This window comes from Cotesia glomerata, linkage group LG9 (genome assembly GCF_020080835.1).
Source record: "Cotesia glomerata isolate CgM1 linkage group LG9, MPM_Cglom_v2.3, whole genome shotgun sequence".
Classification (NCBI taxonomy): domain Eukaryota; kingdom Metazoa; phylum Arthropoda; class Insecta; order Hymenoptera; family Braconidae; genus Cotesia; species Cotesia glomerata.
This window is the reverse complement of record NC_058166.1, coordinates 3,648,536-3,676,058: the sequence shown is the minus strand read 5'-3', so window position 1 is coordinate 3,676,058 and position 27,523 is coordinate 3,648,536. Positions and strand designations below refer to the sequence as shown.

The 27,523-nt window shown below is 38.7% G+C and overlaps 1 protein-coding gene and 1 non-coding gene across 2 annotated transcripts in view; both read left to right on the top strand.

The window, feature by feature from the left end:
• The window catches only part of LOC123271418 (uncharacterized protein F21D5.5), a 32,313-nt gene extending 14,765 nt beyond the window's left edge, over positions 1-17,548 (top strand). Inside the window, exons 5-6 of the mRNA XM_044737736.1 lie at positions 17,252-17,313; positions 17,381-17,548. Coding sequence (XP_044593671.1) covers positions 17,252-17,313; positions 17,381-17,504 — 186 coding nt within the window. The 3' untranslated portion in view covers positions 17,505-17,548. The remainder of the gene's footprint in view (positions 1-17,251; positions 17,314-17,380) is intronic.
• On the top strand, positions 13,935-14,049 carry Trnal-caa. Its single transcript has 2 exons — positions 13,935-13,972; positions 14,005-14,049. It is a non-coding gene; the product is annotated as a tRNA-Leu (tRNA).
• Positions 17,549-27,523: the final 9,975 nt, after the last annotated feature.

Here is a 27,523-nt window from a genome sequence, read left to right as displayed (position 1 = left end):
TAAATATTGAAGTTGATATATTGATACCATCCCAAACGATGAAAGATTTGTCATGGATCATATCGTAGATTGGAAAAAAAATTGATGTTTTTTTTGGTTTTGATTTTAAAGAAGGAATTTATTTTTGTTCTCTTTCAATATACATAAATAAGTAATAATATCCTTAGAATAACTTAAACCGTAATACAAGATAATTTTTGATTTGTCGACAATGCCGCTCTTATCAAAATACATTTACTGAAAATTAAATATATTTTCTATATTTTTTTATCAGTCTTTCAACGTCTTAGCTTTCGCTTTCAGTCTTTTATTTATTTATTGCTATGGTAAAAAATTAAAAAATTAACTTTAAAAAAACCATTGTATAATTTACTTGCCTTTATGGCTTATAAATAATAGGGTGTGGAGGGAAGGGGGATATAGGGAGGGTGGGATCTGACTATATACAATTATATACATTTTTATTGCTAATAGCTAGGTCTTTAATTTCGTGGCAGTTGTCCACGATTGATGAGATTTCTTTCTCTTTGGCGTTGGTGGAGTTCTTCCTTCTTGAACCGGGCTCTTCTTCTTAGTTCATCCATATGTTTGGCATCTCCTTGAAGCCACCAGTAATTTTCTTTTAATCTTTCGAGGCTCTCCCGGTCTCTTTTTGGGAGGGCCATTGAATAGGTCCAGGCCGCGGCTGGGATGTTGTCCAGGTCCGTGTAGATGGCTTTATTGGCACAGTATCTTTGTATGTGATAGATAATCGGAATATTATCTTCATTTTGAATACAGCCTTTTCTGTCCAGGTTGGTAAATATTTCTGGCGGTGAGTAGTTACTCCTTGCCATCTGTTCCATTAGCTATTTATTTTCGACTTTTAAGCTCTTGATCGTGTCATTATTAATCTCGTACATTGTGCTGTAGTAATTTCTAGATAGCGTGATGCAGAAACTGTCGATTCTCGGGATGTATGCGAGGTCGTAAATTTCTTGATTGCTCAGTCGCTTGGTGTAGTCGGATTCCGCCGTGCGGTATCTTCCTAAGCAAGCTTTGATGCAAGATCTTTCAAATTTACGGAAGCTCTCCATCACAGAGGGGCCAACGTTCCACCAGATAGGTGCAGCATACATAATGATCGGTCGGATCAGTAGCTGATAGCAAATCAGTTTAGCTTTAGTTTGGATATTCCTGTCAAAGAATATTCTGGTGTTGGCTCTGAACGCCTTTCTGGCTTTTACAAGTTGGATTTTGTGATGTTTATTCATCCGCAGTAGGTAGTCGAAGTGGACTCCAAGATACTTGACTACTTCTTCATTAGGTATAACGAATCGCTCTCTGGTATCCCTGTCTGTGATTATTATTTGAAATGTTTTAATGTGTGGTACTGTAAGAGGTGAGATTTCGTTCACCGTTTTTCTGAAGAGAATGGTTTCGCTCTTGTCCGGATTCATCTTGAGATTCCAGCTTTTATAGAGGTGGTATTTTTGTGTTACCAACTCGGTGAGTTTTTGTTTTATTACTGTTATCTTCGTATGAGCTACGTATACTACCTCATCATCTGCGTATGCTCCAGAATAGGTGTTATTTCCTGAATTTAGCTCGAATTTATTTAAGATTGAACTAGTGAATATTATAAATAATGCTAGTGAGGTCACTGTCCCTTGCTGGAGTCCCTCAAGGATGTGGAAAACTAATGTTGAGAAATTAACTCCGTCCCAGGTGATGAATGATTTTCCATGGATCATGTTATGGATTAACATAATTAATGGTGTCGGGAAGTTGTGTGTCTGTAGTACATAGATCAGGCCATTTAACCACACTGAGTCAAATGCCTTTTCTAGGTCTATCAGAGCTGTTCCAACTAGCTTACCATTCAGTAGGTGTCTGTTGATGTCTGAGGAAAATTTATTTATCGCGTGGACGGTGGAGTGTCTCGCTCTGAATCCGAACTGGTTGTTTGGGATGATGTTATTGGAGTCTGAATGCTCCATTAGTTGCGTCTTGATAAGTTTTTCAAATATTTTACTGATGTTGATAGTGAGACTGATTGGTCTATAGCTGGCTGGATTGGAATGGTCTTTGTCCTTCTTCTTTATTGGAATGACCTTAGCTCTTTTCCACCGAACTGGGTAGTATATACTTGTAGGCAGGTGTTTCAGTACTATCATAGGAATATTATCAAGACCTGATGAAGTTTTATTCTTGGCTTTTTTCAGCAGCAATTGCACTTGTATGTGTGTGTGTAGGTGTAGTTCATGATTTTGATCCATTATAGGGTCGTCAGCTGGATTAGTTCTTGAAAATGTTGTATGTGTGAAGTTGGCCCTTCTGTAGCTATCTACTCTTTCTTTAAAAATGTTTGCCACCACGTCGGCGTGATCTTTGAGCTGTGTCTCGTTGTTGGAGTATCTTGGTGAATTAATTGACTCAAAGTATTTTCCTACAATGTTTATTTTTATTTTTTTATTTTTTATCAGTTCAATGAACCCTACAGCAAAGCCATTAATCGGGTTTCATGTTACATACAATTTAATACAAAGTGTTTAATTTAAAATTAATATTATGATAAGTCACTATATAATTAACTATCAAAAGTAAACATTTTGCTCCAGTTTATACAATGTTTGACATACAAAGTTTTGAAAAACATTCAGAACTACTTATTTTATAAACATCCAAACTGTTATCTATCTTGTAAAAAGTATTGAAGGCACTTATTAATCGGTATATGGGGGCAGATGTAGCAAAGTTGGTGCCAGCGAGTGGAAGCTGGAAGGGAGTACTATCCCTCCAGGTCGGGGCTCTAAAAGTAATAGTGATAGAGTCTGCCAGACGTTCACAATCCACCTTTCCCTGAATCAGCCGCGTCAAGAAGATGGCGCATGCACAGAGTCTACGATCTTTTAATGTAATCATATGGAATCTACTACAAAGCTCTTTCCTATCCATGCCTGGTTTAGGATAAACACGATCCATTTTCCAGGACATGAACTTGAGAAATTTATGTTGGACTTTATCAATTTTGTTACTGTATATCTCATAGATTGGAGACCACACAACTGCGGCATATTCAAGACGCGACCTAACCAGGGAAAAATAAATAGATTTAATAGCTTTAACAGTTACTAGGTTGCGACTTGATCTGGTTACAAAGCCTAACATTTTCCATGACGCTGTAACAACCTTGCTAATGTGCGGCTGAAAGTTCAATTTATTATCAAATACAACACCCAGGTCACATTGGGTAGACACCCTAGTGACCCGAGTGTTGTCAATTATATAATCAAATATTATCGGCGATTTATTCCTATAATAAGACATTATCTTACACTTATTGGGGTTTAAAATGAGATCATACTGATTACAAAGATCAAGAAATCGATCTATAAATTTTTGTAGCCTTGAACAATCTTGCACAGACCTAATCGTTACATATAATTTTGTATCGTCAGCAAAGGCATCTATTTCACAGTTAAGATCACTATTGCTTAGATTAGACAAGACATTATTGATGAATATGATAAATAATAGTGGACCAAGATTGGATCCCTGTGGAACACCTGATGTAGACTTGAATACTTTAGAATACGTGCCCTCGAACACTACTTTATTCTGCCTATTTGTTAAGTAAGAGGATAACAACACAACCTGGTCTAGTGGAATACTCAGGTCATTCAATGCTTTGACCAGTTTACATATGTTGACCTTATCGAAGGCCTTCGAGAAATCGGTGTAAAGTGTGTCCACCTGCAGATGCTCCGCAAACGAACTGTGTATATATTTAGTAAAGCATAAGAGATTGGTTACAGTTGACCTGCATGGCACAAAACCATGCTGAGATGGAGATAAGGTAGTTTGAAAATAAGCAAATATTTTCCCATATAAATAAATCTCGAAGACCTTCGAAAAGGCACACAAAATTGAGATAGGTCTGTAATTAACAATCAAAGATGGATCCCCAGACTTTAAGATAGGCAGTATTTTTGAGATTTTCCAGCAGTCTGGATAGATACCATGCTTTATACATTCAGTAAAAATAAGTGTTAGTGGTTCAACAAATAGACAGGCATGTGATCTAACCAGAGAGCAGTTTAGTTTTACTATTGGGTTAGTAATACTATATTTATTGTTTACTTCCTGTGGTCGGGTGTTAATTAGTGTTTCGTTTGAAATTAGCTCAGAGTTATTTTTGTTTATTATTAGCGTCTCTAGCTTGGGTGGGTCCTTATATCTGAAGTGCCTGTTTATGTTAGGGAAAAATTTTGTTGAGTTTTTGTAGTTAATATTTTTCGCCATCAGCTCCCAATATGCCTCCTCTGATCTTTTGAACTTTGTCTGTAGATGTTTGTTGACGAGTTAGATCATCGCTTTTAGCTGGACCTTTTTGTTGGTGTCTTGTCCTTGAAGAGCTCGCTGACTAATGGGGACTTATATTTGTGGAGTTTTTCGATTTTGTGGTTGATGTATTTTTGACAGCCCCTCTTGGTGTCGGTCTTCACCAGTGGGACTTTGGCTTGGATGGCATCCTTTATGTGATGTTCAAGTTTCTGGATGCTTGAATCGATTTCTTCTATTGTCATATTTTTGTCACGGGGTAGATGATCTGTGTAGTGGTCTTCAAGGTACTCCGCAAATTTGGTCCAGTTAGTCCGTTTGTAATTATATCTATTTGCCGGTGGAGGTGGTTTGTTTACTCTTACGTGGATCTCATTGCAGTCTACTGTGAAGCAGATAGCCCTGTGATCGCTGTCGTAAGGGAGAGTGATCAGTTTTCCTCTCACTAATCCATGTAGATTGATCCTGGAGTCGGCCAGGCAGTGATCCAGGAAGGATCCCGCTCTGGGAAACGTTGGTCTGTTCGGAGTGTAGAGGGCAGTTTTGTAGAAGATGCCTTTTTTTTCTAGCCACTTGTTGAGTATCATTCCCTTTTCGTTTGGTTTTTTATCTCCCCAGCACGGGTTCCTCGCGTTAAGGTCTCCTGCCATTACGAAGTAGATATTGTCTACCCTGAGCTTGAAGTCGCAATATATTTTCTTGAGCTCTTCAAGGAACGTTCTTTCGTTTTTGCAAGCTGCGTATATGCTAAGGATTATTAGAGTGTTATTGGTGTTACTCTGGAGTTTAATGGCCGTGTACTCGATGATCTTGTTTTCTTTTGCATTTGGATATGGGATGACTGAGAAGCTGATCTTGCTGTTGATGAGAATAGCTGTTCCTCCACCGTTTATAGAATTCGGTCGGTCGTTGCGGATGAAAGCATAGTTTTTGAATGCAAGTTTATGTTTGCTGTTTAATTTTGTTTCTGAGATTAAAGCTATGTCTATTTTGTGTTTATTTATAAATACCTCGAGGTCGTATCTTTTCTTGTTTGTGGCCAATAAATTTACGTTAATTGCACAGAATTTGATTGTGCTTGTTGAGGAGTTATTGGACTCCTGACAGTTTCTTTGGTTTGGTGATGTGTTGTGATTATAATTATTCATAATCAAACTGTGCCATCAAAAACTCAATGTTTGTTGAGTTCTCTGTTATTTTATTGGAGATTTCCTGGAGTTGTTTTTGTAGTATGGTCATGAAGCTGTTTTTAAATTGGTTCATCATATTTTCTACGAAAGAGAAAATATTAGGATTATTGTCGCTTGGTGGGGGGTTAGCTTGGCTCGGGGCTGTCGCTGGTCTGAAGTGATCCTCTAGCGGGTTTCTGGTGTTATTCTGCCTTGGCAGGGGTGGGAATTGTTTATTTCTGGTTATGTTTGCAAATGATTGATCTGGGTTAGTTGTTCTATATATTTTGTTCATTTTAATTTGTTTTAGTTGTCTCCTTAGTTGGATTGTCCGGTTTTTGACATCTTGGGCTAATGTGAGGTACTCGCATCCTAGGTAGGATGCAGTATGTTCGTTCTTCCCTCAGTTGGTGCACTTGAGAAGAGATTTATCACTATTTTCTGTGATCTCGCACTTGCCTCCTTCTTTGATAGGGCCGTGGTTTTTGCCGCATTTTACACATTTGTATTCAAGTGTGCAGTTACTGCTTGAGTGTCCTATTTGCTGACATCTCTTGCACTGGAAGATACGTTTCTTCCTGAGTTTTTCCCAGCGGATGGGTTGGTTTAACATTCTGTTTAGTCTTGTAAGTTCAGCTGGTTTGCTGTTGCTGTTCAGTTGAATTAGAAAGAAGAATTTGTCTTCATCTTTGCTATATTTTATTTTCGACACTTTTTCAATTTTTACATTTGAAAAATTTCTGTTATTTATATACTCGGAGACATCCGTCTCGTCGTATTCGGATTTAATACCTTTGAGTACAAGAGAGATTTTTTTGTCTTCCTTCGGGGTGTAGGTATAAAATTTAGCTTCATTTTTCGTAAGCCATTCTTTTATTTTTCGGTAAGTCTCTAAGTTGATTGAGCTTACGGAGATGTATTCCTTACTGGAGTGTCTTATCCAGAAGTCTCCTTCCGGGATGTTTCCTGCCAAAATTAATTTAACGAGGTCTTTCATTTTTGTAGTATATACATTTATCGGTGGTGGTCTCGATTTGGGTTTCAATACACTACTTGAGTTGTTTTTTTGACCTGAGGGAGAGGAAGGTCTTTCGTTATTTATTTGTGTTGTTACCTGAGTTTTTGGGCGGTGTGTTTGTGTGTCTGAGTTGGTGTTGCCAATTACTTGGTCTTCACTTAAAAGTGCTTCGTAATTGTTAGATGTGGCAATGCCTGCTGATCCTTGATTATCTATAGTACGTTGCTTGGGTCTTGCTATCTTTCTAAGAGGGGTGACGAACCCATCTTTGTCCATTAGTAGTACTTTGTTACCTGCGGTACCTTCTGAGGTGCGTTCACTTGAACTGTCTCGTGACCTCGTGGCTTTTATATTCGGTGTTGGTGATTTCGCATTTACGTTTTTTTTTAAAAATTCTGGAAAATTAGACCCGTTCGCTATTTTTTCAAGTTCTTTTGATTGTTTATTAATTTCGGCCGTAGTTAAATCTTCCGTAGATTTTTTATCCATTTTGCGTTTTAAATTACTCATTTTGTCCATGAGAATTTTTTACGTTTGGTGTTTAGCTGTGGTTGTAGGACACGTGCCCTTCCCACGCTGCAATTATTTTCACTCACTTGTTCCGCTGTTTTTTTTTATTTTATTTATACAATTTTGTTCCGGAAAACTACACACTGCACTAGCACTGTATATTTTAATTAATAACTCTGATTTTCGCATAAATAATACACTGGATTTATTTAAAGAAAAATTAAAATTTGCACTCCATCGAGTTAACCGATGTGCACACGTTCAAGTCTAGAACGGAACTGAAAAAATTTGATGTTTTTTGGTTTTGGTTTTGAAAAAGGATTTTATTTTTGACATTTTCATTATACATAATACATTATACATATAATACTGAATTTTATTTGAATCTAGTATTCCTTTGATCAGTCTATAAATTTCAATACTTAGCGCTCTGACTGTAATATAATCTTTGTCAGAATCTTTAACCCAGAATTCACCTTCAGGGATTTTTCCTGTAGTGAACACATTTATAAGTTCCTTAATACTTTTGGAGTAGACATGTATTGGAGGAGGTTTAGATTTAGCTTTGAGTGGGGGTCTTCCCGCTTCATGATTTGGATTACTGTTATTTGGTTGTGTTTGTTTTGAATTTGAAGTATTTTTTTTCAGGTGTAGAGGTCGTTAATTTTTGTTAGTCTCGCCATCTTCAATGCTCATGCTGTCTGAAAGTGCATCAAAATCGTTGAAAGTACTGGCAGTGGCTCCATCTTGTGATGCCTTCATTGTACTTCGTCGCTTTATAAATCTTCTTGGCGTTTTGAATCCGTCATCAGTTTCTGTCGTCTTGGTCTGATGACCAGTGTCGACATCTGAAGGTCTGTCTCTAGAGTTTGAGCGTGACCTCGAGGCATTTAGGTTAGGTGTTACTTTTTTATTTTTCACATTTTTTTCGAAAAATTTATCAAAGTTATTAGTGTTAGTCAGTCTTTCTAACTCTTTCAATTTTTTATTATTTAGTAATTGAGGCAGATCTTCAGTGGATCTACTCTCATAGCGCCTTCTTTTATTATTTGTTAAATCACTCATGGTTTTTGTGGTTAGCAGTGGCTATGGGATTTATCCCAGTCCACGCTAATTAAAAGTTATTAACAATGTCCCGAGAATATAAATTATGTTATTAATTTTACATTGGAAAAAAGGCTCACTCAATAAATATTGAGTTGAGATTAATATTCGCAGTTTTGGGACTAATAATCCACAGATTTTACACAGCACGGAAATTCACGATACGCACACGTTCAAGTCTGACACGGAACTGAAAAAATTTGATGTTTTTTTTGGTTTTAAAGAAGGACTTTATTTTTGTTCTATTTCAATATACATAAATAAGTAATAATATCCTTAGAATAACTTAATCAATAATACAAGATAATTTTTGATTTGTCGACAATGCCGCTCTTATCAAAATACATTAACTGAAAATTAAATATAATTTCTATATTTGTTTTATCAGTCTATAAACGTTTTAGCTTTCGCTATCAGTCTTTTATTTATTTATTGCTGTGGTAAAAAATTAAAAAATTAACTTTAAAAAAAACCATTGTGTCAATTACTTGCCTTATTGGCTTATAAATAATGGGAGTGGAGGGGAGAGGGATATGAGGAGGATGGGATATAACTATATACATTTTTATTGCTAATATATTAATCTTTAATTTCGTGTATTTTGTCCACGATTGACGAGATTTCTATCTCTTTGTTGTTGTTGGTATTCCTCCTTCTTGAACCGAGCTCTTCTTCGAAGTTCATCCATGTGTTTGGCATCTCCTTGAAGCCACCAGTAATTTTCTTTTAGTCTATCGAGGCTCTCCCGGTCTCTTTTTGGGAGGGCCATTGAATAGGTCCAGGCCGTGGCTGGGATGTTGTCCAGGTCCATGTTGATGGCTTTTCTGGCACAGTGTCTTTGGATGTGGTAGATAATCGGAATATTATTCTCGTTTTGGATACAGCCTATTCTGTCTAGGTTGGTAAATATTTCTGGAGGAGAGTAATTACTCCTGGCCATTTGTCTCATCAGGAGATCATCTTCGACTTTTAGGCTTTTGATATTATCATTATCAATCTCGTACATCGTGCTGTAGTAATTTCTAGACAGCGTGATGCATAAATTGTCGATTCTCGGGATGTCTGCGAGGTCGTAAATTTCTTGATTGCTCAGCCTCTTGGTGTAGTCGGATTCCGCAGTGCGGTATCTTCCTAAGCAGGCTTTGATGCACGATCTTTCGAATTTACGGAAGCTCTCCATCACAGAGGGGCCAACATTCCACCAGATAGGTGCAGCATATGTAATGATCGGACGGATCAGTAGCTGATAGCATATTAGCTTAGCTTTTGTTTGGATATTCCTGTCAAAGAATATCCTGGTGTTTGCTCTGAAAGCTTTTCTGGCTTTTAGAAGTTGGATTTTGTGATGTGTATTCATTCGTAGTAGATAGTCGAAGTGTACTCCCAGATACTTGACAACTTCTTCATTAGGTATTACGAATCGCTCCCTGGTGTCCTTGTCTGTGATTGTTATTTGAAATGTTTTGATGTGCGGTACTGTAAGTGGTGAGATTTCGTTCACTGTTTTTCTGAAGAGTATGGTCTCGCTCTTGTCAGGATTCATCTTGAGATTCCAGTTTTTATATAGATGATATTTCTGCGTTACCAACTCTGTGAGTTTTTGTTTTATTACTGGTATCTTCGTGTCAGCTACGTAGACCACCTCATCATCTGCATATGCTCCTGAATAGGTGTTATTTCCTGAGTTCAGTCCAAATTTATTTAAGATTGAACTGGTGTATATAATGAACAATGCTGGAGAGGTCACAGTCCCTTGCTGGAGTCCTTCAAGGATGTGAAAAACTATTGTTGAGAAATTAACTCCGTCCCATGTGAGGAATGATTTTCCATGGATCATGTTATGGATTAACATAATTAATGGTGTCGGGAAGTTGTGCGTCTGAAGTACATAGATCAGGCCATTTAACCACACTGAGTCAAATGCCTTTTCTAGGTCTATCAGAGCTGTGCCAACTAGTTTACCATTCATAAGATGTCTGTTGATGTCAGAAGAAAATTTATTAATCGCGTGGACGATGGAGTGTCTTGCTCTGAATCCGAACTGGTTGTTCGGGATGATGTTATTGGAGTCTGAGTGCTCCATCAGTTGCGTCTTGATAAGTTTTTCAAATATTTTACTGATGTTGATAGTGAGACTGATTGGTCTGTAGCTGGCTGGATTTGAGTGATCCTTGTCTTTCTTCTTTATTGGGATAACTTTAGCTCTTTTCCACCTAACTGGATAGTATGAGTGATTAAAACAGTTATTGAAGATAATTGTATAATCTTTTATCATACTTATAGGCAGGTGTTTCAGTACTATCATGGGGATGTTGTCGAGTCCCGATGAGGTCTTGTTCTTGGCTTTTTTCAGCAGCAGTTGTACTTGTATGTGTGTATGTAGGCGAAGCTGTTGTTCAGGATCCAGGAGAGGGTAGTCAGCTGGATTACTTCTTGAAAATGTTGTATGAGTGAAGTTGGCCCTTCTATAGCTATCTACTCTTTCTTTGAAAATGTTCGCCACAAAGTCGGCGTGTTCTTTGAGCTGTGTCCCGTTGTTGGAGTACCTTGGGGAGTTGATTGACTCGAAGTATTTACCTATTATGTTTAGTTTTACTAATGGGTTAGTAATACTATATTTATTGTTCAATTCCTGTGGTTGGGTGTTAATTAGTGTTTCGTTTGAAATTAATGCTGGGTTATTTTTGTCTATTATTAGTGTTTCTAACTTGGGTGGATCCTTATATCTGAAGTACCTGTTGATGTTAGGGAAAAATTTTGTTGAATCTTTGTAATTGATGTTTTTCGCCATCAGCTCCCAATATGCCCCCTCTGATCTTCTGAATTCTGTCTGTAGATGTTTGTTGACGAGTTTGATCATCGTTTTTAACTGTTCCTTTTTGCTGGTATCCTTGAAGAGCTCGCTGACTAGTGCGGACTTATATTTGTGTAGTTTTTCGATTTTGTGGTTGATGTATTTTTGACAGCCTCTTTTGTTATCATTCTTCACCAATGGAACTTTAGCTTTGATGGCTTCCTTTATGTGATCTTCAAGTTTCTGGATGCTTGAATCGATTTCTTCTATTGTCATGTTTTTGTCGCGAGGTAGGTGATCTGTGTAGTGATCTTCAAGGTACTCAGCAAAGTTGGTCCAATTAGTACGTTTATAGTTGTATCTCTTTATTGGTGGAGCTGGTTTTTTGACTCTTACGTGGATCTCATTGCAGTCTACTGTGAAGCAGATAGCTCTGTGATCACTGTCGTAGGGGAGAGTGATCAGTTTCCCTCTCACTAATCCCTGTAGGTTGATCCTGGAGTCAGCCAGGCAATGGTCCAGAAAGGATCCTGCGCTGGGAAACGTTGGTTTATTCGGAGAGTAGAGGGCAGTCTTGTAGAAGGTGCCTTCTTCTTCTAGCCATTTGTTGAGTACAAGTCCCTTCTCATTTGGAAATTTATCTCCCCAGCAAGTGTTCCTTGCATTGAGATCTCCTGCCATTACGAAGTAGATATTATCTACCCGGAGCTTGAAGTCACAGTATATTTTCTCGAGCTCTTCGAGGAATGTTCTTTTGTTGTTACAAGCTGCGTATATGCTGAGAATTATTAGAGCGTTATTGGAGTTGCTCTGGAGTTTGATGGCCGTGTACTCGATGACCTTATTTTCTTTGGTATTAGGATACGGGATGACTGAATAGCTGATCTTGTTGTTGATGAGAATAGCTGTTCCTCCACCGTTTTTGGAATTCGGTCGATCGTTGCGTATGAACGCATAATTTTTAAAAGCCAGTTTATGTTTACAGTTTAATTTCGTTTCTGAAATTAAGGCTATATCGATCTTGTATTTGTTTATAAATACCTCGAGGTCGTATCTTTTCTTGTTTGTAGCCAAAGAATTTACATTAATTGCACAGAATTTAATTGTGCTTGTAGAGGGGTTGTAGGACTCCTGACAGATTGTTTGATTTTGTGATGCGTTGTGATTATAATTATTCATAATCGCACTGTGACATCAAAAACTCAATGTTTGTTGAGTTCTCTGTTATTTTATTAGAGATTTCCTGGAATTGTTTTTGTAGTAGACTCATAAAGCTGTTTTTAAATTGGTTCATCATATTTTCTACGAACGAGAAAATATTAGGATTATTGTCACTAGGTGGTGAGTTACCTTGACTCGGGGTTGTCGCTGGTCTGAAGTGGTCTTCCAGTGGGTTCCTGGTGTTATTTTGTCTTGGCAGGGGTGAAAATTGTTTGCTGCTGGCTATGTTCACAAATGATAGATCCGGGTTGGTTGTTCTGTATATTTTATTCATTTTGATTTGTTTTAATTGTCTCCTTAGATGGTTCGTCCGGTTTTTGACATCCTGGGCTAAAGTTAGATACTCGCATCCTAGGTAGGAGGCGGTATGTCCGTTTTTCCCGCAGTTTGTGCACTTGAGAAGGGATTTATCACTGTTTTCAGTGATCTCGCATTTGCCACCTTCCTTGATAGGACCGTGGTTATTGCCGCACTTGACACATTTGTATTCAAGCGTGCAATTACTGCTTGAATGTCCTATTTGCTGGCATCTTTTGCATTGGAAGATACGCTTCTTCCTGAGCTTTTCCCAGCGGATGGGTTGGTTTAACACCCTATTTAGCCTCGTGAGCTCTGCAGGTTTACTGTTGCTGGTCAATTGAATGAGAAAAAAGAATTTGTCTTCTTCCTTGCGGTAGTTAATTTTTGAAACTTTTTCAATTTTTACATTTGAAAAGTTTCTGTTGTTTATATATGTGGTGACATCCGTTTCGTCGTATTCGGCTTTGATACCCTTGAGCACCAGGGAGATTTTTTTGTCTTCCTTTGGGGTGTAGGTATAAAATTTAGCTTTATTTTTCGTAAGCCAATCTTTTATTTTTCGGTAAGTCTCAATATTGATTGAGCTTACTGAGATGTATTCCTTACCGGAGTGTCTTATCCAAAAGTCTCCTTCAGGGATATTTCCCGCTATGATTAGATTAACTAACTCTTTCATTTTTGTAGTGTATACGTTTATCGGTGGTGGCCTCGATTTGGGTTTTAATATACTACTTGAGGAGTTTTTCTGACCTGAGGGAGTTGAGGGTCTTTCATTATTTGTTTGCGTTGTTACCTGGGCTCTTGGGCGGTGTGTTTGTATGTCCGAGTTGGTGTTGACAATTACTTGGTCTTCATTTAAAAGTGCTTCGTAATTGTTAGAAGTGGCAATGCCTGCTGTTCCTTGATTCTCTATATTCTGTTGCCTGGGTTTTGCTATCCTTCGAAGAGGGGTGACGAACCCATCTTTGTCGATTAGCATTACTTTGTTACCTGAGGTATCTTCTGAGGTGCGTTCAGTTGAACTATCTCGTGACCTCGAGGCTTTTATATTCGGTGTCGGAGTTTTAGCCTTTACGCTTTTGTAAAATTCTGAAAAATTAGACGCGCTCGCTATTTTTTCAAGTTCTTTCAATTGTTTATTGATTTCGGCTGTGGATAATTCTCCCGTGGATTTTTTATCCATTTTGTGTTTTAAATTACTCATTTTGTTCATGAGAATTTTTTAAGTTTGCTGGTCAGCTGTGGTTGTAGGACACGTGTCCTTCCCACGCTGCAAATATTTTCACTCACTAGTTCCGCTGTTTTTTATTTTATTTATATAAATTTGTTTCAAATCACTACACAATACTACAGCACTGTATATTTTATTTAATAACACTGCTTTTTGCATATATAGTACACTGATTTTACTAATAGAAAAATTAAAGTCTGTGCTCCATCGAGTAACCCGATGTGCACACGTTCAAGTCTAGAACGGAACTGAAAAAAATTTGATGTCAGGATGGCCGAGCGGTCTAAGGCGCCAGACTCAAGGTAAAACCTTCCCCGCTAAGCGGGTCTGAGGCTTCTGGTCCTCTATGAGGGCGTGGGTTCGAATCCCACTTCTGACAAATTTTTTTTTTTTCTCAATTATTGATAATTTTAGCCGTAATGCACTCTTTCGTAATAAATTCATAATTGTCACGAAAAAAATGTAACATTAGTTCTGTATTAAACTGATTTCCATTGTTGTTCATTTTTTCGTTTTTACACGAAAAATACTGTATCTCTTGAAGTTTTAATGCTAACTAACTGTAAGGTATATCCTTTGCCAAAAATAATCCCAGGTCACTCACTATCACTTTGAAGAGAAATCATTGTACAATCTTTTAATGATCGGTAATTGATTTTTAAATGACCAATAAATGACTTCCTAGTGAATCACTAATTGATCACCAAGTGTTATTAAATTAATCACGAAGTGATCTCTAACTAATTAATGTCTGATCTCTTTGATTATTAGGTAACTTGTCAGTGATCAATGTTCAATCAGCTCATGATCAATAATAGATCCCTTAGTAATCAAGAATAGACCATTCAGTGATCTTTAATTGATCAATGATTAATCACCGTATGATTTCTCAGCGATAAAAAATTAATCTCTAAATGATCATTGGATAATTTCTTACAAAATCACTAAATCATTAGATAATTTCTAACCGATCACGTGCTAATTTTGTTGCTTATCTTCCGGCCCAAAGCGGTTTAGAAAGTGCTTTACTTTTAGCACATCAGTCAGGCAATTTTGTAATTTTAATTTTAATTCTATTTCTAGATGGTGATTTGATGATTAATCATAGTAGAATTTAATTTGCAATTAGCTATGTACGAAGTTATAGAATAAATAATGAGAAAATACAATATTATTTACATAGAGTGATTCAAATAGAATCTTTATTTTAAAATAATCGTATCGAGAAAAGTGTCGTTACTTGACAGAGTTTAGTTGCAGACTAACTATAATGTTAGAACTATTTTATTTTGAGGTCTAACCCTCTGTATTGTCCTTAGTAAAACACATGTTTTTCTTTTAAACTAAGACCGTAATATTTGGTTGTACTGTACATAGTAAAATAAGGAGTCCTTTGTATAAGTTAAGTACCTGAGGTCATAAAATCAAGCCTATACAGGCTTTCTTATTCTAGCTGCACAAATGTGCCTTAACTGTGTTTTTGACATTTCAAAACTAATAAAATAAAATATATTATTTTTTTTAAATAAATATTTCTAAAAATAAGGTATTTAAAATAAAAAAGTAAAAGTTTTGTAACTGGGATTTATTTTTTCTCAGAAAATCCAACAAGCTAGAGAGATTGATTGCTAATCGTCAAGCCATCAATATGTTATGACCGAAAATATATTAATAGAGGTCGCAAATAGTATATTGTGTGACTAAGGATGAAACAAAACGAAATCGCGAATGAAATCGTGTTTCATCCCGCGCTACACATTATATTTTTCATATAAGGTGCATTAAAAATTTTAGTTTCAATGTCTGGGGCCAACCACAACTAGATAGTTTCAGACGAATAGCAAAAATACCATTTTATTATAAAACTTATTAAGAAAATTAAAAACTACAATTCAAGAAAGTAATTTTTATTTCAAGTAGAACATTTTTTAATTGAAAGAAAAAGTGCCACTAATGGGGGTTAAAGGTGCCACTAATGGGGTCTTTTTCCTTAGTTTTCTTTTGTCATTCTTATTTATGCTTAGTAACAGAATTATAATATGTCAGTACAGTTAACGGTTAGAATGACAATTATAAAGGTATAAAATAAACAAAAGATGCTCTGATAGGATTGAAAATAAAGCTGCAACTTCATCTTGCGGGCAGAAAATCATCATTTTCTGCCCGCCGGAAAGAAATGATTGATTCCTGCCCGGCAACAGTCGCATTGGTCTGAAATTATTTAGTTTCGGTTGGCTCAACAGGCATTATTGAAAATCGCATTTTCAATGCAGGTTATATGAAAAATAATTTTCTGAAATTTTTCCGTATTGTCTCCATATCGTATGCCAAAAGGTAAAAGGGCGCATAATTATTTTTTTTATCGCCATTCGATTGGTTGATATATTCTTCGCCTAAAAATGTAGCATTGGTTTCCTAAAGCTAAAAGGGCGTATGTCTCTAATTATGCGGCCTTTTAGCTTTAGTAATTTAAAAATTTTATGACCTAAAGCTAAAAGGGCCTATAAATTTTTTCTCTAAACAATTCATTAAAATGATTATTTTTAGCCTAAAAATAAAAAAAAAAACGGTAAAGTCAAAGAGGCGCGTTCTAACTATACATACATTCTTTTAAAAATACAATTAAAAATAATTTTAAAAAATTACTAAATATGCGTGATTGTATTAATTTATTTTTATTTGAAAATTATTTTAATCCTATTAGCTTTCGATTAATTGATTCATCCATTGCTTGTATAAAAATAGTTTTAAATTATTATTTTTTAAATATTCTTTAAGTACTTGACAGCCAATCCCCTCTTTTTCTCGTGTCGCACTCACTGCAAAAAACGGTACTATCTTTGTTGCACTCATGATTATAAAGCTATTGCAGTTTTATGTTTTTCTTTTAAACAAATGAAAATTTCGAAGAAAACGCTTTGCTATGAAGTAGATAATTAAAATATCTATTACGTAGCAGAGCGTTTTTTTCAAAATTCTTTGTCTAGGAGAGAAATATATAGCTGCAACCGTAGGGGCCGGCTGTTAAGAAATCTTATTTTATTTATTAAACTTTTTTATTTCATGTCTTGTGAAGCTATTTATCAAAATTTTTTATAAAAACTTAAATTTTTTTTATGCGCCTTTTTAGCTTTAGGCATTACTTTTCTAAAAACTAAAAGGGCGCATGTCTTGAGTTACGCCCTTTTAGCTTTAGGATGTTCGAATTTTTTTTTTTACAGATCTTTATGTTTTGAGCGATTTTAAGACGAATGACAAAAAAAAATTTTTTATGCGCTCTTTTAGAATGGATCCCTACTAACCTGTAGCTATGACTCATTATTGATCAGTTCGAGATTAATCATTGATCACTTAGTGATCAACTATTGATCAATAATTGATCAATCCATTTTCGTACGAGAATTAGTGAAATTTTGACAAGGGATTGAAAATTTATTCCAATATAGGTTTCTAAAGATTCTAAGCTAAAAACTTTGAGACATGCTTTGGTATAAAATACAAAAACTAAAAATCATGAACTACAAATGAATGTTAAATTTTAGGAATTTTTTTTTTAATTTTGCACAATTTTTAATTTTCAGTTTCGTGAATTGACCGACAAAAATCATACCGTGGTCAGTGACATCATTATCAATTCTTATTAGTAAGTACCAACATATGAACAATAAAATCATTCGATAGCTAATAAAATAATTAACAATTAATTACAGCAAAAATTTCGTCCAGCCAAAGAAAGACGAAGGATACTCTCAACTAGTAAAAGTTAATTTCGTTCCAAAATTTAAATCTGAAGCAAACCGTAAGCTCTACTCGATGTATTTACTAGAAAAATGATAAAAAAATGTAATTAATTGAATAAAAGCATATTTTGGAATCAATAAATCGAATGAAAAGTTATTTAGGCACATAATTTTATCGTAAATATATTATCAAGGTATTCTGTATCTCTTGACTTAACTTTAGCTGCTCAAGCAATAATAAAATGATATAGTAGGGCTAAAATATGCATTTAAATTATCGTACGGCGATAATAATTTGCATGCCGGCATTACGGCACCTATACACTTGAATACTTACACTCTCTTACTCACTCTTATTTCATCCCTTATATTATAACTACTGTATGTATGTACCGTCTATTACTAAAACTAGTGTATAGGTAGACGGAAAATACAACCCCCAGCCCACTAGCTCTTATTCTACATTCCCACTTCGATGTTCTTCGTTCGCTTAGTTTAGTCTCGTTTAATTTAAATAATATTTCTCGGTTGTACTCTGTATTATAGAGTAATGCTGGTGGATGCTGCTTTAGTGGGATACTGAGAGGGGATATATCAAAGAAAATCCAACAAATATACATAAAACTGCCATAACAGTGCAAATTTTTATTATTTAAGCTATTATGGAGAAAATATTTTATGTTTGTGAATAGCTTCTTTATTTTATTATTTTTTATTGAAATATTTTGTGCTTCAATTACAAAAAAAATAATCACTGATCAATAAAAAAGCGCAGAAAATAATTGATTTTAAAAATTAAAAAATCTAGAGCAATTCCTAAAATTTACGTGGCTGATTAATTTAAAACGATTTTAAAACATGATAAACTAACAATTATCATCATCATCATCACTCAATTACATCTCGTCCCTTTGCAACGCCGTAAACTCAAAAAGTTTGGAAAATCCAAAAGTGCATGCCTCATAATCTCATTTTCCATAATAAAATTGATTAAAATAAAATACAAATACTTTTAAATCTTTCGCGCCATTGTCCACCCAGAGAAGAAAGGTACTGCGCATGTGTTGTAAACGAATCTTATTTACATAGATATAGATATACAAACGACAAGTAGATTTTAGTTTATTGCTAATTATAATTAAACTACATTGAATTAGACCGTGATCTTCTAAAGGACTTAGTTTTAGATAAAACTGAAGCGTATAAAAAAAATGGGCTTGATCAGTTAAGTTTTTTGGCAGTTATCGTGTTCACGCCAGTTTCCATACATACATCAGACACACGGAGCTCCATGGAATAATTTTTTTAAACATTTTTTTTATTTATTTAAAAAGCAAAATGTCTTTTAAAAATGTCATGAGTGTTGAAACTAGTGTTTTTTCATGACATTTATGTGTAAATATTATTCTACAAGTGCGATAGAAAATAAATAGAGACAATTTTAGTTAAGAAAATCACTTGATTTTTGTAAGGCGAGAGTAGAGCACTACCTCCGCCTCGCTTATGAGGCGTGTAATAAAATCAATTATTTTCCGAATCGCCTTTACGTAAAATTTTTAATTCAAAAAACGATAGACAATAAAAGGTTAGCGATAAAAGGAGTGAACGGAATGAACGGAGAGGTTGTAAAGGGTTAAATAGAGGATTTAGTAGGGGATACTTGGCTCGACCGAAGGTAGTAGTTAAATGTCGTATACGTGGGCTATAATGCGTTTATTAATGAACACCAAGAATTTCATTAAAGATTGTTTGTATATCAAACTGTCCACTAAATTATACGATATAACACCCTCTAGTGCGACACTAGAAACTATTGGTTAATCTCATTTCTCACCTACCCCTCACCAATCTCCCTCCTTTGCTTATTCTCCTCACTCCCCTCCTATTTCCACTTCTACCCCTTTGGCTTTTACTTTTTCACGAGTTAACACCGTTACTAATAATTCACTCCATTTAATTATCTATTTGTTTTATTTTATTGATACTTTTGAATAAATGATCGAGTATTTTTATGCTCAATCGTCCGCTTTATTCGCTTCTTGTCCATTTGAGATTTCTGTTTATGAGTTCATTCATGTCATAGGATTAGTCAAAAATTTTTTTACGCTATTTTAATTGTTTCTAAGGTTGTCAGAAAACTTTCTGTTGAGTAGCCCCACCTACGCAGAAAAAAAAATTTCTTGTGCCAAAAAAAGTTTCAGGAAGGCTTAAGTTAAATAAATTTTGAGCATAATTTTTTTCCTTTGATAAAACTTTGATTTTTCTTTAAATAAAACTTTTCACAGAATTTTATCGAAATTAAAAAGGATTGATTTCAATTATTGGCCGATTTGAGATGATGACCCATGTATATCGATTAGTATATGTGTAAAAATTTTTCAATCTGATTTGTCACACAAAAATTTCATATCGTTTAAATTAAAATTAAATTAATATCAACTGTCGAAAAGTCACTCAATATTTGAAAACACACAAGTCACTAATTAACAATTACTAATTAACGATTAAAACATAAATAAACTGATCAGATATACGTACACGGTATGAGAGTTTAAATTATAAATGAATTCTAATCCATCTAGCTAATATGATTTCAATCACACATACCATAACGCCAAATGCAGAAAGAAATCCGACAAAATAATAAATGAATACCAACCAATATATCATAGCCGAGTTGGTCATACTCTTCTCTGGCCTCTATCCGATTCTTCATTTCTTCTGACTTGTCCAGTCTTTCATACTTTCTTACTGAACGCAAATCTGATTCTATCCCAGGTTCTAAAGTTTTCAACGCCATTTCATCAAACTTATCCTTTAAGGGCTAGTTTTTTCTGCTCCAATAAACAAATTGCTTCTTGAAGATGGGCGTTTTCGACACATACACGTCGGTGTTATAAGCATGAATTCGAGAACTCTCCTAGTATTTTTGCAACGCGATTCGGTTTCGATGATCATAAAGGGTGATTTAATGTTCCACAGTGTCGATTTCTTGAGATGATTAATAATTTCCTTCAGATTCAAATTAACAGAAAATCTAAGTTTGGCGAAGCCCTTTCGAATGGCACTAACCGCGATGAAATCGATTCAACCGTTCAAAAGTTATAAGAGGTTTACATACTTACACACACACACACACACACACACACACACACACACACACACACACACACACACACACACTCGGGGCAGAAGAGATACTGCTACCGGGCGCGTCTCCCCGAGCGGATGGGAGAACGCTCGCTGTCCTTGGATGACACTTAATCTCTTAGTTGATGAGGTACAGCGGGTAGGAGCCAAGCAAAATAACCAAACAAAATACGCTCCCGTGGACAAAACTCCCCTTTAATGGGTTGGTCGCACTAACTGACCTAACAAGACGATCGTTCCCTGCTGTGACCCACTGGGAGTGACCGGAACCTCGTGTCGTAGTTTCCGACGCTGCAGGCCACGGCTGATGTGAGCTTGCTCTGCCGAGGTGTAAGTTGCAGCAGTGGATCAGGAGCCAGCCACTTCGGGCCTTGATCAGGAAGTACGCAGTGAGTGTTAGAGATCGGAATCTTCACCGCTCCGAGCGAGTCTAGTCCGTCCGTGTATTCCGGGGCTGGCTAAGTGTCGGCTAGGCCTCAGGGAACTGGGGTAGGAGTACTATCTCCGAGGGTACACCCGTTCCTAGTTATGACAACCCGCTCCACTCCGTACGATGCGCTGGTGAATTTAAAAGTATGAGTAAAATTCAGGAAAACAACAATAGTGAAAACAGGCTTCATGCCCAACAAGCAGCGATTGAAGCAAGCGCTGAAATGAAGCGGTCGCAAGCGTTTGAACGCCTTGAAAAGCTGACCAGTGAGCTAAATGACTTCATCCAATCTAAGGTCGATAACTTGATGAAGAATGGTGTTTAACAGTACGACGCACTTCTCGCACTACACCGGAGAGAAGCATTCAAGCAACTATCGTGAATGAAGAAGCAATGGACACTGAAGCCGAAGGTGACGGTGAATCAGTCGCGGAAGACAGAATCAGAACTAGCAGCAAGTCAACTAAGAGAAAAGATCGATCTTCTCCTGACCCAACGATCTGCCAAGTTGTGAAGAAAAAGGACCTGAAACCAAGCCCCCCGAAAAACACGGCAGTGCAGAACGCCGGAAAAAAAGAGGTGACTGAATGGCAGAAGGTCCAATCCAAGAAGGAGAAGAAGGAGCAAGCGAGAGAGCGGTTACCAAAACAACCGGTGAACAAATCTCGGCCGGAGCCTAAGCGAAAAAAACCGCGAAAATTCACCAAACCAGATGCCTTAATTATTCGACCCGTTGAGAAGGCAAAATATGCCGAGATACTGCGTCGGATTAAAAAAGATGTCCCACCAGATCAGACCCGTGACGTCGTTGACAAGGTTCAAAAGACGAATGATGGGAATATGCTCATTACGCTTTCCAGAAAGACCGCAGACAAAGGACAAGCTTTGCTGAAGACCATCAAGAGCATCCTTAAAGAAGAAGCGCAAGTCATCTGTATAGGCCCAGAGGAACAGCTTGAAATCCGGGACATTGACGACGAAACAACTAAAGACGATGTCCGGAAGGCCTTACAAGAGGCAGCTGGAAATGACTACGAAATACCTGAAGATGTCATTAAAATTCGTCCGGCCTACAGAGGTACTCAAACTGCTTCGGTACGATTGCCAGCAGCAATAGTGCAGAAGATACTTGGAAAGACAGGCAAAATAAGGATTGGCTGGGTAAATTGCCGTGTCAGAGCAATTAAGACACCACTACGATGCTATAAGTGCTGGCACTTTGGGCACACTACTGCCCAATGTAAAAGCGAAGTCGACCGATCTGGGCTTTGCATCAAATGTGGGCAAACAGGTCATCAAGCTGCTCAATGCCAAAATAAAGTGAAATGTGCGTTATGTGCGGAAAAACCTGGCTCTCAGGACACTGCTCACCGGTCTGGTTCTGGCCGATGTCCAGTCTTCCAAGAAGCACTCCAGAAGCTGACAAATAAACGAACATGAGGATACTGCAGCTTAACATCAATCACTGCGAAGCTGCGCATGACCTGCTTATGCAGACAGTACGGGAATTAAAGCTCGACGTTGTGCTTTTATCGGAGCCATATAAACATTTAGCTGGACAACCTTGGGAGACGGATATCACCACGAAAGCTGTGATCTGGGCTTGTGGTAAGCTCCCTTTCCAAAGTGTAGCTACCAATGGCAGCGCTGGCTTTGTAGCAGCATCAGTAGATGGCATCCGTTTTTACAGCTGCTACGCACCACCTAGCCTCTCAATTGCTGAGTTTACTGACTTCTTCGAAAGAGAAGAATATCACAGCGTGGCTATCAACGACCTTACTCTGCAGTGCTGATCGCAGAGTACAAAAAAGCTCGTCGTGAACTTAATAAGGCCATAAAAGAGAGCAAAAGAAGATGCTGGAAAGAGCTCATATACGAGGTCGACAAAGACGTGTGGGGTCGGCCGTATAAGGTGGTCATGACGCACCTGAAGAAACAACAAATGCCGTCACCTACGTGTCCCCAACTCCTTCAGAAAATCGTCACTGTGCTGTTTCCACAGCAACACAGTCTCAATTATCAGTCAACGCAAGATGAACTGGACGACATTCCACCTGTCACTGAAGAAGAATTGTTGGAGGCCTGTAATCGGGTAGGAAATAATAAAGCGCCGGGATTGGACGGAATCCCTAATATAGCCTTGAAAACCATCATAAAGGCAGCACCAACATTATTTCTAGACGCTAACAACGCATGCCTCAAGGAGGGGACTTTTCCTCGTAAGTGGAAACAGCAACGGTTAGTACTTTTACCTAAAGGAAAGAAACCGCCAGAAGAACCGTCATCTTACCGACCACTCTGCATGCTAGATACGGCGGGTAAGATATTTGAGCGTATCATCCATCAGCGAATAGATGCAGTAGTCGACCCACTCTTGGCAGACAACCAGTATGGATTCCGGAAAGGACGATCAACCCTGGACGCGATCAACCTGGTTGTTAATACGGCCAAAGAGGCAATCGCAGGAACTAGATGGAAGGGTGGAACGAAGAAGTACTGCCTGGTGGCTGCCTTGGACATCAAAAATGCTTTCAATTCCGCTAATTGGGACTGCATCATGCAAGCTCTCGACGAGAAGAACGTGCCAACATATCTTCGCAGACTAGTGATTAGCTATTTTACAGATAGAGTGCTGAAATACGATACAAAGAATGGTCCAAAAGAGTATGATATAACCGGTGGTGTGCCACAGGGCTCTGTTCTTGGTCCACTTCTGTGGAATATCATGTATGACGGGCTCCTGAGACTGAAGCTTCCAAGATGTGTCAAACTGGTAGCGTATGCGGATGATGTTGCCGCAGTGATCGTCGCCAAACACCTCGACGAGATTCAACATCTGTTTGACATCACTTTTGAGAAGATCAACCAGTGGATGGATACAGTGAACCTACAACTGGCCAAGCAGAAGACCGAAGCAGTGCTTATTACCAGCCGAAAAGAAGTTGAAACAATTAAGATTAATGTCGGTAACCGAGAAATCACATCACAACCTCATATACGATATCTGGGAGTGATGCTTGATGCCCGACTCAACTTCAAGCAGCAAGTGGAACACGTCTGTACGAAAGCGTCAGTAGTGAGAGCTAGTCTCGCAAGATTGATGCCGAACGTCGGAGGCCCAAAGCAGAGCAGGAGGCTACTATTGTCATCAGTAGTCACATCGGTGCTCACCTACGGAATATTAATTTGGGCTGACGCACTAGAGGTGCAAGATTCATGGAGAAAAGCTGGACCAATATATCGTATGAGTGTCCTACGAGTTGCAAGCGCCTTTCGAACAATATCAGAAGAAGCAGTGTGTGTCATTTCCGGAACTCTGCCGCTTAGAGTTCTAGCTGAGGAAAGACGGAACCTTTACCAACGAAAGAGGTCAACCACACTAAGTGCCGAGGAACTCAGAGCTGAAGAACGGCAGAACAGCATCGCACGATGGCAATTGCAGTGGGACGCCGCGACAACAGGAAGATGGACACACCGTCTCATACCGAAAATCGACGTTTGGATAAACCGGAGTCATGGCGAGGTCAATTACTATCTGACGCAGATGTTGTCAGGACATGGATGTTTTCGGACGTATCTTCACCGCTTCAAGCATGATGATTCACCGGAGTGCCCGTCCTGCCCAGGAATCAATGAAGACGCGGAGCACGTTTTCTTTGAGTGCCCATGATTTTACCTACAGCGCGATGAGCTGGTGATGATCCTGAAGAAGAAAATCCAACCAGAGACAATAGTAGAAGCATTGCTGTCATCAGAGGATGCCTGGAACGCCGCAAACACGTTTGCAACAGAAGTCCTTATAGACTTGCGTTCCATCGAAAGAAAAAGAGCAAATGACAACAACTAGAAGAAAGGTAAAATAATACCTAGTTACCAGAAGGAAGAGCAGTCGCTATATCCTTCCCCCACGAAGTAATGCCTAACGGCGGTTTCCATGAGGGATTAGAGGAAAGAGGAAAGGGGTTTAGGGTTTAGTGGGTAGGGGCGTTAGCGTCGAGTTTTAGTATGACGCTGCGTCGAGTCGCCACATATCCAGGCCAAACAGCTACGCCTATAATCCGTAAAAAGGATTCCCCCCCCCTAAGGGGAAAAAAACACACACACACACACACACACACACACACACACACACACATACACACACACACATACACACACACACACACACACACACACACACATACTTCGTATCGGGCTTGCTGGGTCCCTCATCGGGCGCCTCCCCAGGTGGCGGATAGGGGAATCCCCGGCATATCTGCACGTCAGATACGTCGGGTACCAAGGAAATAGAATACTTGGGGTGGACCAAAACCTAGCAAAAGATGATATGAAAATGACAGATCAATTTCAAGCATCGTCTACGGTGCAGAGGGGGGATACCTCAGTGCCGGCGAGGGAAGGCGTGCAAACGGACCTAAACTCGTCGTTATCAAGCGACCGTTTGAACAGTGGAGTAGACCCCATGGCTCTGCTGTCTAGCAATGCTAGCAAGGTTACAGGGAGTACGAAATCAGCCCAGATGGCAAAGAACGGACAGCTGAGCAACATTCCTCCAAAAAGTGGAGGACCTTTTGCTCTTGTCACTAATCAAATCTACCGAGGAAGAATCAACTCTGTACCGACCGTTACAGGCCAACAGTCACCAATGGGAAGGCTCGGCAGCAAGATCGAAGAGTTAGCCGACTTCATAAAAGACAAGAAGAATCTCCATCATGAGATCAGAAAATTGGTGACATCTATTAGTACGGCATATAGGCTGGCCAACAAATCACCAACGACGTCGGCGTTAACGACTCAAACATCTCCGAGTCTGAGCAAAAAATCACAGCCACCTCTGGTCACTCCTAAGAAATTATTACAGCAAGGAGAGGGCAACAACAAGAAGAGGCCGCTGTCCACGCCCAGTCCTTCCGCAGAAATTGACAAGTCAGCATAGAAAAAGACAGCCCGGGATGATACCTGGACCAAAGTAACTCGGCAAAACAAGAAAAAGAAAGAACAGGAGCCAGTGGCTCAATCTGCTACAGCCCAAAACCAGCCAAACAACGGTGGCTCCAAGAAACCGAGGAGGAAGAAGACAAGAACTAAAGCTGTGCTTGTCCAACCAGCTGAAGGGCGAACATACGCCGATCTCCTCAAGGAAATCAAGGCCTAGGTAAGCCCTGTCGAGACGGGCGTAGACATAAAGTCTATTAAAAAGACGAAACACGGAGGCGTTCTCCTTGAAATGGCTCGAAAGACCGAAGACAGCAAGGCTTTCACCGATGCAGTAAAGGCAGCCACTGCTAACATCGGCACAGTCAAGACGCTAACACCAACAACAACGATCGAGATCCTCGACTTGGATGAAATCCCTACCGAGAGCGAAGTCCGCGAAGCACTTAAACGTGAATTCACTGACAGCCTGGAGGTCAAACGGGTAAATTTGACAAAACCCACACCATGAGGCAATCGGGCAGCCTTCTGCGAAGTAGACGAGGCCAGTGCGATTAAGGCCCTTGACAAGGCCCGTATAATGATCGGTTGGGTGAACTGTCATTCAACAGTTGCAAAAGTAACACGCTGTTTTAAATGTCTTGGTTTAAGACACCAAACACGTCAGTGTGCGGCACCAGACAGAAGCAAGTGCTGCTACAAATGTGGCGGAGAGAACCACAAGGCCGTAAACTGCACGGAGAAGCCAAAATGCTTCCTTTGTGCTCCGGACAAAAATGCTCAGGATGGTCTATGCCATATTACTGGCACTGGAGCTTGCAAGGCATTTTGCACAGCACTTGTAGAAGCCACGAGAAGGCAGAAATGACACGCATACTACAAGGTAACCTGAATAGGTGCGCCTTGGCGCAAAACCTGCTGCGCCAGCTTGTCTTTGAAGATAAAATCGACGTCTGCTTTATCTGCGAGCAATATCTAAACATCGAAGGTAAATCATGGTTCGCAGACGAAACTGGCATGGCAGCAATTTGAATTGTGAACACAAAGAACGTTACCGTCAACAACAGCGGAAGTAGAGCAGGTTTTGTCTGGATTCAAACCCCCACAACCTACTTCATGAGCGTCTATCTCTCACCTAACGAAGGGATTAGTGTGTTCCGACAGAAACTGGCAAATATAGAAATTGCGGTCACTAAATTCGACGGCGAAGTCATCGTAGCCGGAGACTTCAACGCTAAATCGGCTGAGTGAGGCGATGCTTTTTCCGACACCAGAGGTAACGAGGTCGCTGACGTCGCGGCTAGACTCGACCTTATAGTGCTGAACACCGGCAGCACCACGACCTTTAGAAGACCAGGGTACCAAGAATCCATCCCCGACATCTCGTTGGCGACTCCAAGGACTGCCAACATGATCGAAGACTGGACTGTATCCGAAGAATACAGCGGCAGTGATCATCAGTTCGTGACATTCAACGTTGGATTGGCATCTGCTTCGGTTTCACAACGCGACCTTTCTAAGCGGAAGTGGAATGCCAAGAGGCTTGATCCAGAGGCATTGCAAGCTTCACTTGCACGAAGCTGGTCTATCCCTCAGAA